Here is a 20139-nt window from a genome sequence, read left to right on the forward strand (position 1 = left end):
CAGGGAGAGAAAGAAACATCAACTTGCTGTTTCATTTATTTACGAATTCATTGGTGGATTCTTGCATGTGCCATGACTGGGGATTGAACCCACAACCTTGGCATATCAGGACGATGCTCTGACCGACTGAGCTACCTGGCCAGGACTCTAATTTGTTTTTATTCATTGATAACTTTCAAGCTGTACCATCAAAAATATAAGTTACTGAGTGCTCAGAGTAAAGACATGCTATGTCACTTCATATCACACAACTTTCAGAGAAGTCTACTTTCCCCAGCCTTCCAAATAGCGTCTAGAAGATACTCCAAGGGGGGGTTTTATTTTAAGTTAAGGGACAAGTTTTAAGAGTACTTTTTAGGGTGAATCTCTGAAAGCACCCTGGGAGAAAACCAGAAAACAGCAACAGTGTCCAAAGGGAGTCAAGTACAAATACTAATTGTTCTAAGCTATAAAATATTAAGCACAAAATGTAAACAACATATTGCAACTTTATTAGATTTTTCTATTTGGCTATTGGGACTCAACAGAGGCCTTAGTAACCTATGACTGTAACATCTTCGAGGTGTCACAGTACACCGACATGAAATCTAATTGGGTGGCACGAGACCAGTCAACCTGTCAACACAGAGCAATGCTGTAAGGTCACAGATGCGGTCATTCCCTGCTTCCGTGATAATCCGGTCACCCACGTGAAGATGCTCGGCATTATGGGAGGGTTCTCTGCTGCTGCTGCTGTGCAAGTCATTATTCAAGAAAAGTGCCAGGCCAGTTCTAAGTAATGACAGACAGCAGCTGATGCCATTTAGCCAGTTAAGTCAAAACTCTGCCTTACATTCAGAATGAGGAAGGTAGCGCTAGTCTATGAAAAATTACTTCTCCTCTTCGGTCCCCCTTCCTACATTGCCACACATAGACCCTCCTCAATGTGTCCCATCACCCAATCATCTTATGTCCTGACGTGGTCTTGCAGGTACTTTCCACTGCAGAATGGCATTTCGGGTTTTGCTCAGTGAGGGGAAGGGGGAACAGGGTGGATGAAAGTGACAAAAGGAGGGTGGAAGCGTCCTAAAGCCTCATTTAATATAATGGTCTTCGTGACACCCTCAGGATGTAAAGAGAGCTTGGTGTAAAGAAGTACGTCCTGATGACTACAGGTTTGTGTGACCAGGTAAGGCAGTTTCTTGAACTATCCCCGCCCGCTAACAGATTTCCCTAAAAACCTGTGGGATAACCCAGGAGGAAGCATGTGCACGCTTTCCCAGTGGGGGCTCCGTGACTCCCCCCAGGAGGTAATTTCACAGCCCTGGCTCCCGAGGCCCCAGCCTCCCCGTCGGCCCCTATGCCTTGGCAGTTCCGGTCCCAGTCTGGAACCCGTCAGGTCTCTGGGTCTTGACGTCTGAAGAGCACTTCAGCCCACTGCCACTGCAGTAGGGGTCACTGGAGGCGGGTGGCCGCAGTCAGGGCTCTACCCTTTGATAACAGCGATCGGCCTCAGTTTGATGGCCTTCTTGCTGATTCCAGCATCATGGCAGGTGTTCACCACATCTGTCACGTTCTTGTAGGACTCGGGAGCCTGCGGGGGAGGAGTTAAACATTGTGAAAGTCTCCGTAAGCTTCACTTGTAATTAAATGCACATGAAAACAATACTGAGATTTTTTTCCCTATCAAAAAAGTAAAGATTAAAAAGTTCAGTATTGGTAAGGGGGCAGTAAGATAAACACTCTCATCTTGTTTTATATATTTTCTGTATAACTCAGAATGTCCCCGAAGAACATTGATCACTTTTATAACTAAGAAAAGCAGTAGGCATAATTGAATAAAGCACATACACTAATACCCAACTGGAGGGAAATGCACCAAACTATCCTGTTAGTGGTATCTTTAGATGGTGGAGTTACTCGCAGTTTTGATTTTCTTTCTTTACAGGTTTCTACAGTTGTTACAATTCCTGGAATTAACATGTATTACCTTCACAAGGAGAAGTTACAACATTCATATATGTGACTAACACTTATGCATGTATGTATATTTGTGTGTGTGTATTTGTATGTACACACACAAATTCTGTGAATTTCTAGCAAGACCTCCGCCTCTCCTTCCTACCCACACTCACTGGCCACACCTAGACTGAACTCACACACACCTTTCGTCTCCATTCACGTCAGCACCGGAAGTTCGGACCTCCCAGACAGATTCCCGCACAGCTCTGTCCACACCCCTTTCTGGCCCATCTCCCCTTCTCTTCTGATTTCTGAGACTTTTTCACCGTGGCCCCTGAAACTCCTTCCACGGAGTCAAGTGCGAAGTATTCTCTGGCTTCCCTTCTTTAAACATGCCCTTCACCCTTATGCTCTTGCTGAAATACGGATGTCCCCTGAGGATGCTCCTTTTGCCTCCAACTTTCTGAAATGGTAGCTGTTTTCTCTCTCAAACTGGGTCATGCAATTAGGCTGAGAAGTGGGACAGGTATCCTTACACTTCTTGGTTCTTTCCAGACCATTCTCCCTCCTTCCTCCCTAAACACTGGCAGTTTTGAATCCTGCAGTACTCATTTATCACCACCTGCTACCTTCTCTTGTTGCAATCACAGTATCTGCTCCCGTCCGCATCACGCCCACCATCATGTGAAGACTTCCAGCTCCTGGCTCACGGTCAGTCTCTCCTCCCACAGTTCTGGGTGATTTTCACACCAAGGAAGAGGGTCCCTTCAGCACTCGCTGGCTTCTTAGTTCGCTGATTTCTGCCCCTTCAATGCTCACCTCAGCTACCACTCCCTGGGCCACACCCCGGAACCTGATCATTGGTCATGTCCTTCACTATCTGCGTCAAGCATCCCAGGCTGGTGGCCACAGCCTAGGTTTCCAGCTCACCCCCCTCGTGCTCCATCCCTGGAACCCTTTAACCCCATGAGACCTACAATCCCTTAGCAACAGCTCAACACTCTTGCTTCTTTTTCACTGTGCTGTACTTGCAACCTGCTCTTCTCTCTGCCTGGAAAGCTTAACCACACAGACCAGCCCCTCACTCCCTTCAGCTCTTCACTCACACATCACCCTAAGACACCCTATTCCAAACTTCACCCACGCCCGGTCTCTCTGTACCCCCCTCCCATTTTTACTTTGTAGCACTTGTCACCGTCTAATGCACTATACTTACTATTCGCTAAGTTTCACAAGGAAGGGATTTATGTTAGCTTTGTTCACTGCAGTAGTCCTAGCATCTAAGCCGGTACCTAACTACAGCAGATGTTCAGTAAGTATTTGCTGAATGAGTGAATGAGGGGAAACATATTGTAAAACATGCAAGTAAAAAATATACCAAATGTTAGCAGTTATCTCTGGTTCTAGATGTTTTCTGTTTTCTTAAAGCTCTCAATTAAACATGTGTTGTTCTTAAAATTGGGGGGGATTAATAGTTATTAAAAAATAAGGATGTCATACTCTGATTCACAGATCTACTTTTGGGATTTCACTCTAATTATTAAAACATCTGGAAAAAAGCTTGATGCGCAAAGACACCTCTTCCCACTTATAGTACCAAACACTTGAAAAGAAATCAGAAGCTACTTAATCGTTCAATAAAGGAAAAAACGTCCAGTATTTAGCTGGTAGACTATCAGGCAATCAATCATTAAAAAGTAACGCAATAATATAACGTGCCAGATTAAAGGAAGGACTACATAGGGGGCACCTGAGATCTTGCTCCCCAGCATATGTTGTCAGTTTGGCTCAACTAAACTCTTATAAAAATTCAAATAAAACAAACAAAAAATAAAAAAAAACTATAAAAAGGACTATATAAGGTCTGTAAACTATGATTATAACTAGTTTTAGAACAGCATTTAGGGAAAACAATGGCAATAAGTATCCTAAAATAGGAAGCAATAATTTTCTTAGGGCAGCATGTTTTTTTTTGGATGACTGTTTTTCTTTCCTGTTAAACTTTTTAGAAAAGTTATGGTGCTTCTAATTTGAATGTGTACATCTGTGTAAACACATGTATACAAACATATCTATAGGCATACAATTATACAATTTAAACAAATCTTTGCTCTCTTATGAATCAGGCAAAACTGTTTCTCTCAACATCTCCCCATGCTTTTTCAAATGTGCTTTTAAATTAAAATGTTAAGTGTATAGCTGTGCAAAAGAAAGGTTAAAACGAGCCAGCTCAAACTATTTTTAAAGCATAATATGTAGACGGAGACCATGTGAAAGGTAAAAATCATTTTCATGGACCTGGCTTGTAATTAACCTCCAAACAAAAGAGAAGATAGTGATAGCTGTATTTGAGGTTATTTAAAAAAGTAATCCTAATCTCTGCTAGCACTACCGAAAACTGCTGCCTCTGTGCACTGGAATAAACCATAAACAGTTTTGTGCTAAACATTTATGAGAAGTTCACCTACCTCTTCCATCACCAGTTTGGGTGAGGCAACACGGATTGCAATTCCCATGTCGGCCAACTTGTCTAAGACATCCTGGAAATCCAGATTACGTCGAGATTTGGCTCGGGACAATGCACGGCCCTAGATTAGGAGAGGAATAAACTTCACTTTATAAATCCTGAGCTACAATTCATGTTCAATGCCAGCAATTATTTAAATCCACAGAATTATATGCCTTTTCCCTGACTACTTCTTTTTACACTAAAAATGGAGTTAAAAGACAATCTTTAACTATTTTATCAACCTTATTATGTGCCTTTTGTTATAAACCTCATTGTATCCTTCTGGAAAACACATTTCCATCTGTACAAAGTGTTTAGTATTTAAGATTTAGTTTTGTGTTTCTAATTACTATTATCACTTCCATAAAAATATATTAATTTTTAATTGTAAACAGTATGTCTGCTATCACAAAAGCGTTATATACTCTTCATGATTTAAAAGAGTTTGCCAAGCTCAGCACCACTGACAGTGTGGCCCCGACAGTTCTGTGTGGGGACTGTCCTGTACAGGTAGGGTGTTTAGCAGCATCCCTGCCTCTGCCCACGAGATGCCAGCAGCAAAACTCCCTGCCGCAAATGCGACAATCAAAAATGCCCCCAGACACTGCTTATGTGTGAGACGCCCCACTGGTTTCGATCACTGGGTTAAAATAAGGAGGTGGGAGACAAGTGGAAATGAGTCACAGAAAAAAGTAAGATGAAAACACATTTGTGACAGTCTGTGCTATGAGAAGGTACCTAGAAAGTCTCTATTTTCCACTAGACCACTAGCTAAGCACTCTGATGGCTTAGAACAGGGCTTGGCCAAATCAGTTTGTGAGCCACATCTGGCTTACTGCAGCTGTTTCTGGAAGTAAAGTCTTATTGGAACACAGCAACACCCATTCATTTATGTACTGTGTAGGGCTGCTTCTGCACCACAAGGGCACAATGGAATAGCTGCTCCCAAGACCACACGGTCTCATAGCCCTGAGACACTCACTCACTGTCTGGTGCTTCACAGAAAGTGGACCAACCCTTGGCTTAGAAGAGGCCGTATGCTGATAGAGCTGTGCAGCCCATATGCCAGGGCTCTGATCTGCACACAGGGCATATGCCCCAGATCTTGAGTGGATGCCCCCCGTAAGGAGCAACGCATGCAAATGCCTAGGTCTGCTGCATGAGATAACTCGTGGGGTAAATCTGCAGCAGTTCAAGTTGCATCCGTTACGCTAATGTGACGATTTCTCAGTCTGGACTTTGAGGACTTGGACAGAAACGGTCACTGGCCTGACAATGACCCTTTGGGAGACATACCAGATGACCTCAGTTAGTTCACCAGATGTACACAATATGCAAATAAATTCAGCAGGAAGACAAGACCTGAACCGCAACTTTGCTAATGTTCAATCAAGTACATTTACCTTTCAAAATGCAAAACAGCAAAACGATGACTAAACTGAAGAGAGCACTTCTAAGTAAGTTTCTCTTTCCCTTACCGCTCCGTGACAGGTCGTTCCAAAGGTCTCAGTCATGCCCTGCTCAGTGCCGGTAAGGACGTAACTGCAGGTTCCCATGGTGCCGCCAATGAGCACTGGCTGTCCGGTGAGCTGATGAGGCGCACACATCAAACACGTTAAAATTTAGGAAAACGTGAGCTCTTCGTGCCTGAGATTTAAATTTCTTCTTGCATTGGAGGATTGTGGGAGACATCTGAGCATCTAAACGCATTTCTCTCACAACTATGTTGACTTTATTTGGCTTCTTGGTAACTGAGAGGGGAGGGAAGAAGGAGGCAATACAAATGTGGACGAGAAAGGCAGCAGAAGGCACACCGAGTGCAAGAGCAGAGCACATGCTCAAGTGGGGGGTCATTGGGAAGAGCCACGCTGCCTTCTCCAGGTCTCAGTTTCCTCATCTGTGAAATGGGAGCAGGCTAAGGGTCCTTCTGACTCTATCACAGTGAGACAGAGTGAAATGAATGAAACGGACTGAATTTAACCTCAACCCAGTCTTCCAACCATTCAAAGCCTTAAAAAGGTAATCCTAAATCACAGAAACGGGGGCATGGATGACAGATTTTCTTTCCACCATTGCTGCTTAAAATTCCTGCTTACATTCCTCCATATCTGGAACTCAGTTACGCACCCACAGCCTGAAACTACAAATAGCTTGCTACATACCTGGTAATCGACAGCAATGAGGGGATGGTGCGGAGGGAAAGCGCGGGTGGACCCCTTCCTGTGCACCAGCAGGGTCCGCTCCTTCCCGTCCACCACATGCTGCTCCACTTTGGCGATGTTGTGAGAAACATCATAGATGACGTGGAGGTCCAAGTCATCGGGGGTTGTGTTGAAGACCTTGGCAAAAGCCTAAGAAAAAAAGCTTAAGTTAACAGCAGCCAGAAGCAGCTCTTCAGAGCTTATCTGCTGACGCCAGCCAGTTTGTTCCCGAGGGGAGTGAGGGATGTAAGAGCTCCAAGACAGCAGCAGTGTGCACCTTCTGCTCTTGTAGACCAGAGAAACCCCATTCCACAAATTCCAACTCTGGTTGAAAGGCTGCTTGGCTGCTCCTGATCCCACCTTTCAGACTCTCCCCCCTCAGCCTTCTGAATCTTAGTGAATGGTCCTTCTACCCTCTCTGCTGCTCAAGGAAAATTCCAGAACCCATGCTGGCTTCTCTTCTTCCCTCACTCCCCACACCCGATACCCTGCTTATTGATTTTAAGAAGACATCAAAAACTTAGACACTGCCAATATTTTGAATATTTTTAAGTATAAATTTCCAAAACCAAATTTTACAGGCTCCGATTCGAAGCACTTAACTTCATCGTGAGTAACCTGGAACAGAAGAGCAACTTGGAGTACCTGGCGGGTCAGGAAGGTCATGGAAGAGCGGTTGACCCAGGCGTAGTTCCCCGCCGCGGCCATTCCCTTCAGGTAGTCCTGGCCCTCTGGGGACGAGATCCGCGCACAAGCCAGCTGACGGTCATTGACTATGATCTTGTCTCTCTTCATGGCCTTTTCCATGGCAACCAGGGCGTCTGGAGCAAGGGAGCAACAAGGCCAACCAGTCAGCTTTCCCGCTGTAATTCAGGTTTACTGCAGAAAGCCAGGCTGTATTCAAACCCATGCTATAAACAACCACAACAACCACCACAACAACAAACCATGTGAAACCCAGCTGTCCCTTGGAGGTGTTTCTGAGTTCATCTATTTGCTTAGTCAAGACACATGTACTAAGAAATCTCCTGTCAGAGCTGTGACACTGCGAAGCAGGCCACAGAGACAACACCTGCCCCCCAGGGACGTGTAAGGCAGAGGAGATGTGCACACGCGGTGTGCACAACATGCTGTCGGTGGCTCCTTTCCTGGCACGTGAGTGAGAAGAGAAGCAGTAAAATGCATTTTATTACCACGGTTTTTAGAAGTAAGTCTCAGTGACTTAGTGTAAAAGAGCTGGGCACAAGTTGCTACATCTTCTGCAAGAAAACCAAATCCACGACAAAATGCAGAGAACACTAGAGTTCTAAAATACTAGTCAGTGCTCACATACTTGCTAGACGAAGTATTCTAAGGGGTGAGGCTGGCACGAATTACATTCCCATAGGATAAAACGTATATATGAGGATGAACTGTAACATACAATTTAAAGTTTGTAATAATTCCATGCCTCTATAACTTTTCATATATTCATAAATTCTTTCACACATCCTATAAATTATTCAGCATGATCTTCCTCTTATTTCCCTGTCCCCTACTTTGGTTCTTGCTGTCTTCTGGTCATGAGTGTCTTTAGTTTTTTGGTCATAAATGTCCAAACTGCAAACATTACATGTCCATGAAGCCAGCTCTGAAATCTTGGTATCTTTTTCCTTCTTCTCTTCTGTAATATTTAATCCATCACTACCTTCTGTCTTATACTCTTGCTTTTTTATTTAAAAAAGATTTTATTTATTTAGAGAGGGGGAAGGGATGGAGAAAAGAAGGAGAGAAACATCAACGTGTAGTTGTCTCTCATACATCCCCCACTGGGGACCTGGCCTGCACCCCAGGCATGTGCCCTGACCGTGAATTGAACCAGTGACCCTCTGATTCGCAGGTGGCACTCAATCCACTGAGCCACACCAGCCAGGGCTATACTCTTGCTTTTTAATGAACATCACATCTCTCTCATGAGACAATGTGACAGCAGAGTCCCTGCCGATTCCATCACCGAATCCACTCTAACACCTCGTCAGTATAAGTATTTAAGACATACTTGCTGAATTAATGTCTACAACATAAACTCCACAACTTAAGGTCCTTGCTCTTTCTAGGTCAGATGATAATAGTAAGAATAAAAGAAAAAGAAATAAGGGGAGCCAATATTTATTGAGTACAAAGCCTCACTGATTTAAGTATTTTATATATATTATTTCACTTAATCGACTACGGCAACACAACGTGAATTAGTTATTATTCCTATTTTTTTCACACAAGGAAGTTAAGGCCCCGTGACGTGACCTTGAGGTCTAGTTAGAAGAACAGGGTAAAAACCTGCATAGCAGAGTTCCAGCGCTTTCTTAAATCTCTGTACGTTCCCCATAAAATGTACATTTTAGCACCACGCCAAAAATTAGGGCCAGGATATACCTGTGGCGACTTGGTGGCCCAAGCCTCTGCTTCCGCTGTGGATCATCACACAGACCTGTCCTTTATGGTCGATGCCCATCTTCTTAGCAGCGTACTCGTTGAAAATCTCATCCACAACCTGGATTTCTGCGTAGTGGTTCCCTGCTCCCAGGGTCCCCAGCTGCAAATATAAGAATGTTTGATGAGAGAGCCTCTATTCTGATTTAAAAAAGAAATCCATTGAAAAGCAAATAGATATAAAACAACCAGTAACAACAGCAACAAAACAATCACAGAAATAGTGTGTTATATAACAAACACATTTCTAAGCCTGAGAAATGCTTCATTCATTCAAAGCAATATTCCACACAGCAACAATAATGCAGAGCAGCTCCTGAAGTTTATTTTATCATTATCTACTTGAGGTAAACACATATTAAGAGCTTCATAAACCAAAACCTATACCATTAAATGGCTCGAAGGACATTTTAAACATGGTTGACAGAAGGGCCAAATTTCAGGATGAACACCTGTGAGTTCCCTGACACCACCATCCATCACTGCAAGAATATGTCCCTTAACTGGGGCTGGCAGATGACCTAGGGAACCAGAGGATGGCAGTCCTCGAAGGGTTTTAGAAGCTGCCCAGCTTTAACTACCCCGATTTTCAGATAAGAAAATGAGACCCAGATAGGCAAAAAAAGAGACTTGCCCAGGGTCACAGTGATTTAATGGCAAAGCCACCAAAATTAGCTATAAATTTCAAATATCTGATATATTCTTATCTCATGAACACCACGAATGACAAGGTATCTCTTTTCACCTAAGACATGAAAAATCTTTCAGCCAAATCTTTGCTTGTCAAAGTACGTACACGTGCAGTTTCAGCACACATTTTAGGCCTTATGATCCTAACTCAGTTTTCTCCCCTTTGCTTCTAGTTCACGGTGTCTTGTTTTATCTCATGAACATCGGCGAGCTCCTGAGAGCTTTATAAAAGAGTAAGAAAGATGCATAAACAAATAAACAAACAAATACTGTTTTTTTACAGTATTTGATATACTGTAAAAAAACCTAGGGACATGCATTTGCCACATGGAAGACAGACTTCGGTCCACCAACAGAAACAGAAGCTGAAAACCAGGAACACGTCCCCCCTCCGAAGTGCGTGTTACCTGAGGAAGGCCTCTCTTCTTGGCCCTCGCGGAGACCTTGTTGGGGTCGGCCTGCAGCATTCTGCCGTACTCCTCGCAGTGCTCCTTGTCTTCGGCCCAGGCGTAGCCTTCTCTCAGCGACCAGTCCACGCCCATCTCCAAGGCCTCTTCCAGGTCTCTGGGTGAGCAACAAGGTGCCCGTCACTCCACAGTCAGGGGAGATCAAACCCAAGGACGACCACCTCTCCCAGGGCAGAGGGAACCCTCATTTGCTGTCGCCTGTGTACCAGGCATTGTGCTAGACAGCTCTTGGCAACGCTATAGTTTTTGGGGGAAAGCAGTTACACAAATAATTGCTATATAAGATGATAAATGACACTCTAGAGATGATTATAGCTCTTTCTTGACATTTATATAGTCCTTTATTTATATTTTAAAAATCTTATTTATCTCTCCGATCCTGAGTTCTATGAGGTGGTAATTAAGCAGCCAAAGATAATTTATAACCATAATCGGGTATCACTATCTACCATGAACTTTATCACAGCTACCTGCCTGCTTTAATAATTTATGAAAAGTTACAGTCAAATAATAAAGCTATCTACAATGTCCTCAGGCAATCCAGGTTGAATTTCAAGCTCTGTTCTTACCTTCACAGAAGCACTCAGGGCTTCATCGCACCCGCATTCTGACGCTGAGGTGCACATGCACTAGGGAAAAGCTCTGCTCTTCACCTAAGCTCCAGCCCTCCTCCAAAACACTGCCAGGGAGGCTGCAATGTTCAATGTCCCCGCCCCACTACAGCCCACTTCAAACATTATGTATTAGGACAAAATCCCTATCTAAAATATTTATAAAGCCCTGACCACTGTGGCTCCGCTGCTTGGGTGCTATCCCGCAAAGCAAAAGGTCACCAGTTCAATTCCTGGTCAAGGCGCATGCCTGGCTGCAGGTTCAGTCCCTGGTCAGGGGACATACGAGGGGCAGCCGACAGATGTGTCTCTTGCACATCAGTGTTTCCCTCCCCCCTTTCTCTCTCTCTTCCCACCTCTCTAAAAATAAATAAATAAAACCTTTAAAAAACAACAAAAATAAAATGAAATAGTTATAAAAACGAGTAGAATTTACATACACTTCCCAGGTATGCTTCTCAAAGTGGGCTGGACCTCACACTTAAAAGATCAACTCACTACCACTTCCTGAAAAGAGCCTGCACAACGCCCACCTCCCAACTGTCCTGGTGGGGAAATGAATGTGAGGGTCTGTGGGCGTGGCTCCGCTCACTCCGCCTACTGGACACTGGTGCTTACTTGGCATTCATTGGGATGACGCCTTTCGACCCCACCCCGACAGGGATGTGGTCGAACATGGCCTGGGCCAGCTGTTCCTTCACGGGCTGGACGTCACCCTCGTCCAAATTGGTCCTGAGCAAGCGGACACCGCAGTTGATGTCAAATCCGACGCCACCTGCAAAACACAGGAAAGTTTGTCAAATACTGGGGAAAACTAGGGAGTTGGGCATTGTTACCTGTGGCTTCCCACCATTAACACAGGGTTTAAAAGATAGCCATTCTTGAAAAAAACCAAAAAAAAAACCCCCAAAAAACAAACAACCCAAAAACCAAAACACTGTTTTATAGTAGCCAATAAAGTGGTTCTCTGTGGGTAAAGTCTGATGATACCAAAACAATTTAAAGTAACATAGTATGTCCACCTTTCTACCTACTTTAGGTTTCTAATTTGTTCTTTTCTAACTTTCTCAGATGGATGATTAGATCACTGACAGTCAGCTCTTCTTCTTTTCTAATCTGTGCATTTAAAGCTATATATTTCTCTCCAAGTATGGCATTAACCCTAACCACAGTTTTTAGACATAAGTGTATTTTATTAATGTCAAGTTACTTTGTATTTCCTTTATGGTTTATTTTTGACCCATGGGTTATTTAAACACATACTGCGTAAGGTTTTTAAAAAACAGTTTTGCTGTTGATGATTTCTAACTTAATTTCACTGCGGTGAGAGACTCTCCTCTCTATCAGTGGTTCCAAAGTGTGGTCCTGAGATCCTTTCGGGTCTAAGACTAAATGTAAAATGATGCTAAAATATTATTGGCCTTTTAAACTTACTAAGTGTAGAGTTTTCCAAAGGCTACATGACATGTGCTAACATGTTTGCTCTGATGAATAATGAAATATGCAGTTGTATATTATTGTTTTAATTATGTTTCAGCTTTAATGTCTAGTAAGGTAAACGTCGATAAAAGCCTGTGACATCAACCTTCAAAAAAAATTTAGAGAGTGTAAAGGGGTCTTTAGTCCAAAATTTTTGAGAACTGCTTCTCCGATTTCAATGCACTGAAATTTGAGAGCTGCTTTTTGGCTCAGTATCTGGTCAATTTTGGTAAATGTTGCGTGTACTTGAACAAAATGTGTTCAGTACTCCATAGTTCTTGGACGCGCTGTAATGTGCATGCACACACAGCCATGCATGTGACATGAAGGCCAAGGTGTCAAGATTGTCAATTGGACTGTTCAAACCATCTGTGTCCTTACTGACTGAAATTGGCCATTACCTCGAGAGAAAAACAGCGTTCAATGTTGGGCGCACATACTTGTACTTTCCCTTTTATCTGGATTGCAGCCTCATAAATTCTTACTGCCGTAATAGCTTTCCCATGCTCTCAAAGAGATTTTTATAAAGCATTTTATTCAGCCTTTCTTGTTATTCCCAGCAAGGGATTAGTCTGAAACAACCATGTTCCCCACGGCCAGAGGCAGAACTCTCAAGATGCAATTTATCCATTTTCTCCTCCAGACTTTGAAAGCCAAGATATCACTCCTGATGTGAAATACTCTCAGTGAAAGCACCCCACACCAGAAAAGAGGTGCACCACTGGAAGTGGACAATGACAACGAAAGCAAACACCGAATGCTTCCCACGTGCCCAGCACTGTTCTAGGTATTTTACTTGGCTTAACTCATCATTTAACCCTCGCAATAATGCTCCAATTTGCCCAAGAGGTTTCACTGAGACATAAAGGTCCATAATTTGGCAGGCAAGTGTTTCAGTTTGTTTCATAGCCATTGTCGGAATAGTGCCTGGCATATCGTAAGAGCCTACAGAATTCTCAGTAAGTATATGCTTTCCTGGAGTTTTAGAGCCTCTGCATGTCCACAGTGAATTCTCTTGGTAAAGGAGGAAAAGAAATGATAGTGTTTGACGAGACAGAGACGCACACACAGGAGGAGGCCAAGCTCCCACTCAGAAAGGTGATGGCGCACTGAGAGAAGCTACACACCGGACAGCAGTGCGCAGTCACCTTACCCGGGGACACCACTGCTTCGGGGTCGTTCATGTCAAAGGCTGCCATGTTCCCAATAGCGAACCCGTAGCCCGAGTGCACGTCGGGAAGTCCGATAGATCGCTGGAAGAGAATCAGAAAATGACGTTCAGTTTTCTCCGCCCGGCACTCTGCCTGCTGATGCGCCCGAGCGTGATTCTCAGAGAGGCTGCAGGCTGAAGTCTTCCCCAAGTCTAGGTCCTAGTTTCATAAAATGTTCTCTGTTGGTGAAGATTAGGTGTAAAAACTCCTAATCATAAAGTTAATATAGTAGAGAAGAATCCTTCTTACAAAATCTGACCATGAACCAAAGAAACCTTAAACAGAAAAGCCTCAGTATAACATGATCCAGGAGGACCACACAGTAACTTGAACGTGTTAGTTTAAACATTTTAAAGACACTGAAGATAGACATTGACAAGCCATATCAGGTTAAAAGGAGAGAAATATCTGATTTATAAACCATAGGTCCACAGTGTTTAGGCGATCACAAACAACTGTAATCCATTTAATCGTACGAACACAGTGCACTTTCACATCTGGGGCCTAGAAAGGGATCCTGACCCAGGGGGAATGCAGGTCAAACGTGCTGAGGGTATAGGGAGACACCAAGACACTTGGAGTTTTTCATGTACACAAGCCACGTCTTCTTACCCCCTGCCCTCTGTCCCCCAGTGCCCAGCACAGTAACTGGCATGAAGACCTCGAAGAGCCTGTAGAATGGATTCCTTTTAACATCTCCCTGTAGCGGTGGCATCTGGACGCTGGACAGCAGGACGGGCCCACCTGTACCATCCGGTTCTATCCCTATTGTCGTCACTACCCTCTATTCAGTTGTGTCCAGAATAACCACACTGTTCTCTCTCCCTTCCCCCAGCCCCAACCCTTGAACGTCTTTCCATTCCTTCTCCAATCGTCCTCTTCAGTGGGGAGATAGTGAAAACTACAACGGTGGTACGCTCATCCAGGAGAAATGATGTGCAGTGACAAAGGACACATTAAAAATGTCTTCAAAGGTTCTCAAACGCTTACAGATTCTGGCCAAAGGCAACCAGAACCTCTGATGTTATTCAGGCCCAATTATTTACGTCCCCTGGTTATTTCCTGATGTCCAAAGGTCACTGTCTAAATGATACTTACTAGCAGTCAGGCATGGGCATTCATCCATTCGACAAACTTTTAGACTAACAAAATATACATGTTTAACGCTCCGAACACGGACTCACATGAACAATCCCAGGCAGGGCTGCCACATTGCCGATCTGTTTCATGGCAGGCAGGAAGCCACCAACACCTGAAGACAAAAATTCGACATCAGAAAAAGAGGACATATTTGATTTTTAGTAAGTGTGTTCATACACTTTTAGACTGCATTACACGAAGGGGAGTGACCAGGCCTACTGACACAAAGCACAGAAATGTTTGTGATGGACGCGTGAAGGCAGCTTCTCTTGCAGGCAGCCGACGCGCAGGAAGGTGGTGAGGGCAGCCAGACTAGTGACAGGTATCTGCCGGTGTTCTGTGCAAACGCACTGGGAGGTGTAAAACAACTATTTAACATCATGCTGTCAGCATAAAAAATGCATGTTTTCATAGTTCATATAACTTATCAAAATAAAATCAATTCTGGTTTTACTCTAAGTGACCAAAAAAGGGCAATGTGTAGTTGGGAAAGCACTGGATTAAGAATCAAAAGACCAGGGGTTCTAGTCCCAGCTCTGTCACTGGGGTGCTGTGTCACTTCAGGCAGGTCGGCATACCCTGGCAGGAGGCTTTAGTTTGTTAATCTAAAAAATAAAGGGTTAAGATTAGATTTCAATGCCACCACTACTACTAGAGCTTTACACATTCACCTGTAAACCCGCTGCAGTCCTGCAGGAGAGGAGTAATGAACGCTCTTTCATCGAAGAGATAGCCGCAGCGAGGTGAGGCTAATCAGCATAAGGTTAAGAACACTGACTTTGGAGTCAGGTGCTCCGGGATCTGAAACCTGGCTCTGTCACCAAGAGGTTGTGCCACCTTGGGCAGATTAAAATTGCTTGACTTCACTGAACCTGGACTTACACATTTTAAAAATGGAGACGGTATCTTCCTCTGAGACTTACTCTAAGAATTACATGAGGTAACCTGTGTAAAGCCCCTAGGAAAGTGCCCAGCACATAGTAAGTGCACAATAAATGGCAGCTCTTATTATCATCCAAGGTGGTTTCAAAACCAACCAGGCCGTCCAGCTCCAAATGGTTTCTGCAAGGTCAGGCAGCTAACAATATAACCATGGATTAGAAATAGGTTTTTTTGTTTTGTTTTCATTTCAAGTCTTGGTCATTTCTTGACATTATTTTTGTATTTGTAATAGTAAGTATCTAAGTCACCATTTTTTCCAGGCTAAAGGGAAGACACAATACCACCTGTGCAATTCTCATGTACTTACCCCCACCTCGACAGGCGTTCCTTAATTCCTCAAACATTAACTTTTCCAGGGCATCATTCACGTAGAAAACTCCTTCGACCTGGTACCAAAGAAAAGGAACAACCGTGTCTGAGCACACATACACAATGCACGGACACGGGACAGGCCACAAGAACTGTGCACAGCATTCATTTTGCTCTACTTTGTAAAAACACCTTCACATTACCTTAAACAAGCAGAGAACTTCCCATCAAAAGTACAGGACGGGCCCTGTGTGGGTAGCTCAGGTGGTTAGAGCGCCATCCCCATACACCAAGACTGCACGTTTGAGTATGCAAGGATCGACCAGTGAATGCATAAATAAGTGGAACAACAAAGCAATGTTTCTCTCTCTCTCCCTTCTCTCTAAAATATAGAAAAGTACATAATGTTCCCATCCTTGTGTACAGTTGCCCTTGAACAACATGGGGGTTTAAGGTGCTGTCGACCACTCTCACCCAGCTCCTGCCATGCGGTTGAAAATCGGTGTATAACTTTTGCCTTTCCCAAAACTTAACTACGAATAACCTAACTGTTGATCGGAAGCCTTACCCATAACATGAACAGTCGATTAACATGTATTTTGTATGTTACATGTATTAGTACTGTGTTCTTACAGCAGAGTAAGCTAGAGAAAAAAATATTAAGAAAATCATACGGAAGAGAAAATATATTTATTGAAAAAGAATTTGTGTATAAGTGGACCTGCAATCCAAACCTGTGTTGTTCAAGGGTCGACTGTGTATCTTTCTTTAAAGAAGATTTTATTTATTTATATTTAGAGAGAGAGTAAGGGAGGGAGAAAGGGAGAGACACGCTGACGTGCGAGAGAAACACCGAGTGGCTGCCGCTCGCACGTGCCCCAACCGTGGGCCAGCCCACAACCCTGGCATGTGCCCAGACCCTAAGGGGGGAATGGAACCAGTGACCTTTTGCCTTGCGGGACAGTGCCCAACCCACTGAGCCACATCAGTCAGGGCTCAACTATATTTCTTAAAAATGTATTTGAAATGTTCACAATTTAAAAAAAAATCCTCACTCAAGGACATGCTTATTGATTTTAGAGAAAGGGGAATGATGGGAGGGAGGGAAATACCAATGTGGGAGAAAAACAGTGGTTGCCCCGACTGGGACAGAACCCACAACCCTTCAGTTTACGGGACGCTCAAATAGGGCCACCCTGGCCAGGGCCTACAGATTGTTTTGTTTATTCTCTTACTCTCAAAGCCACATTTAAGCATTTAACAGGTAAAATTTTTAGTATATGTGACAAAGGTTTGCCAATTGCTCTAACTGCCAAAGGGTCTCAGTATTCTCACGATTCTAAAATATCAATGGGTTTTGAAAAAAACAGATGAATCAAAATTTCAAATTCCAAACATAAAAATGCAGTCATCTAACTTGTGTGTACTTCTTCTGTGCTTAAGACAACAGCACATCACACTTCCTTGTGTCCTATGCTGACTTACAAGTCTATGCTTAGGTAAATGGTGAGTAAAAATAATTAAACATGTAGCTATACAGCTGTGTGCTCAGTCCAATAATCTGATAAAGGATCAGTTTGATAAAGGAACACACAAAAGGCAATTATGTAACTAACACCAAAGGCTAGAACATTTTTATCACAGATCAAATATTATGAAGGAAATGCCCAGTCAAGGAGAACCAAAGACTAAACACTTCATCGTCTGGACGAGTAAATTGCTCTAATCAGAAGGATGATTTCTGCATCTTAACCACTGCATGTGTAACAGTACTAGTTGATGAACAATGTCCCTGGTACAATTTCAAAATGTCGCATCCATTAATACTCCAAACATTAACTGAGGACTTATATGACGGGTCAGGCGCTGTACTGGGCGCGCAGGGAGATGTAAAGAAGATGCAAGATCCTGCCTGAGGAGCTTGCGGTCTAGAATGTGGCCCGGACGAGCCAATTAAGGCCACAGCGAGGCAGGTGCGGTACCAGGAGTACCCAGTGCTGGGCAGACTCTGGTGAAGAAGCGGTTCGGCAGACTAGGGAGCCAGGGGAGGCCTCACAGGTGGCTCCCTTTTTGTTCAGGTGGCTCACCCAGTTGGCTCTTTAAAGACTCGAGGCATCACGGGAAATAGCAGCACTTTTAGGAGCTGAACAAAACGAAGGCATGAAGATGGGAGGGAGCAAAAAGGAATCTTTGGCGTAGCATGTGGGTCTTAGGAGGGGAATGGAGAGTATGAAGGACAGGATAATTATTAGTGTGAAATTCGTGACTCTCATGAGGATGGGAACCCGACTTAAACTTGGCATGGGGGTCAGTAAAGTTTTAGGAGCAGTATGTCAACATTTCAACCGCGCCTTCTCAAGGGCTGGGTGGTGGAAAAGTGGGGTGCAGAGAGTTAAACGGGAACTGCTTAGCGAAGCTGGACTGGCTCTCAGGATTAGCAGCAGTGTGTGCATCCCAGGTCAGGCCAGAACTGCTGCCAGACGATGTGTCGCCGTCTCTCAGATCACCCTGTCCCCCTGGTTTTCATTTTCTCCTGCGCTCAGGGAACCACCATACACAGAAACTGGCCACGTGGAAAACAGCATAAAGGAGTCTTTCTGACTGTGGGCTTTTCCTGCACTCGGTGTCTAAGTGCTTTACTCACTGGGGACACTCCGCCAAGTTTTGATATTGAATAAAAGGGCGGAGCGGCTACCGAGAACTTTTACCAAGGCAGGATCACAAACCTTCCGTGCATTTGGATGGCCCCGTAACGAATTTTAAAAGCCATTTAACACAGGCAGCAAAACCTCAGATCCCTTATTTCTCTTCTCTAATGGAAGATAAAGGGCACAAACGCAACGAAGCCTGAGAAGTGCGGGCAGCACCCGCTTTCCAACTCTCTGCTATCGGACTCGTGGGGTCCATCCTGTCCGAGGAAGAAGTGAACGGGACATCGCGTCCTGGCTGAGCTTCTCTCTAGGTGGGCAGAGGAAGCTGTGTCACCAACTGTTCCTCAAGGTCCTTCTGTGAGGTGAATATTAAACATAAACACGGCCCTGTGAACTTTCTAGGCTGTTGCGAGGAGCAAACCCGTTTTATTAAAACCCTGCACGGTGCAGCGAAGGCTAAAAACTTGGTTCAGCGAACACAGATCTGTAAAGGTCACCCTTTAAGAGCAGTATGACCACTAACGTGGCCAGCGTGACTCAGAAGAATTGAGCTCCAGTCCCAGCAACTCGACCCCGGACTGGCTGCGCCGCCTTGTAAAAGGCAGCTCGCGTCTCTGAAGCTCAGGAATGCAGCGCATCTCACGGAGCGTTTCTGACACGTGTGTGAGAACACGGTTTGCAAATGCTAACTTCATATTTACTTGGAATCCCTACAGATACTCCACTTTACCTGTCCACATGATTTGGGGACCTCTCCAGCAGCATGCCGGGGAGGGTACAGGTTAGGTAGTCTTCAGGCCTAGAGGACGGCGGGGGGGGGGGGGGGGGGGTTGTGGGAGGACCTCTGCTGAGGGTTGGGGGCAGCACCAGCCATAGCTGAGGGTCGGGAGGGCGAGGAGGAGGCTGGCGGGTAGCCGGGAGGCACGGCGGGCCCCCAGCTGGGAAGGCCGGGCCACCAGGTCCTGCTCCCCCGCCTCACCTGCATGTTGGGCACGAAGCCTTTCTTGATTCTCCAGCAGTTTTTATGGATCTTTTCCAAGAACTGCAACTCATCATTGTAGCTGCGACTCATGGCGTCGACCACGGTACCAACTCCCGGTTCGGCTTTGAAGAGTGATGCGGCGCTGTCCCGTTGCTTGAAGCATCAGCTTCCGGAACTCAGCACGCAGGCGCAGCCGGCTCCGGGGCTGGCAGGGCTACGGCAAGTGCCTAGGCTCCAAACGCCTCGGACGACCGACCGCTTTTCCCTCGGATAGGTCAGACTGCCCTCTAGTGTTTAACTTTTTGGATAGTTCACTAGTCGTTCTCTTCCAGGCTAAACTAGCTAAACTAGCTAAAAACAGTAGTTTTTAGTATGATCTCGTGATCTTTTGTTTTGTTTGCTGAATCTGAGTCAGGTGCTGCTGCTTTCATGGATAAATCAGCTTGGAGCTTCACCCCCACCCGTGAGTGGGGAAAGACGTGTGCAGTCGAGAAAGCCCAACGTGTTTATTTTTTAAAAATATGTTTTAGTCATTTA

At 44.6% G+C, this 20139-nt stretch overlaps 1 protein-coding gene across 1 annotated transcript; it reads right to left on the bottom strand.

Moving 5' to 3' along the window:
• Positions 1-468: 468 nt before the first annotated feature.
• On the bottom strand, positions 469-19793 carry RTCB (RNA 2',3'-cyclic phosphate and 5'-OH ligase). Its single transcript, XM_028532044.2, has 12 exons — positions 19600-19793; positions 15968-16046; positions 14763-14830; positions 13521-13620; positions 11507-11663; positions 10218-10374; positions 9064-9223; positions 7297-7472; positions 6613-6801; positions 5929-6039; positions 4410-4529; positions 469-1573 (listed from the first exon to the last, which is right to left on the bottom strand). The coding sequence occupies exons 1-12, from the start codon at positions 19690-19692 to the stop codon at positions 1466-1468; spliced, it is 1518 nt and encodes a 505-aa protein (XP_028387845.1). The 5' UTR covers positions 19693-19793; the 3' UTR covers positions 469-1465.
• Between the last annotated feature and the right edge of the window lie 346 nt (positions 19794-20139).

The sequence above is a fragment of the Phyllostomus discolor genome, chromosome 2, assembly GCF_004126475.2.
Source record: "Phyllostomus discolor isolate MPI-MPIP mPhyDis1 chromosome 2, mPhyDis1.pri.v3, whole genome shotgun sequence".
NCBI lineage: Eukaryota > Metazoa > Chordata > Mammalia > Chiroptera > Phyllostomidae > Phyllostomus > Phyllostomus discolor.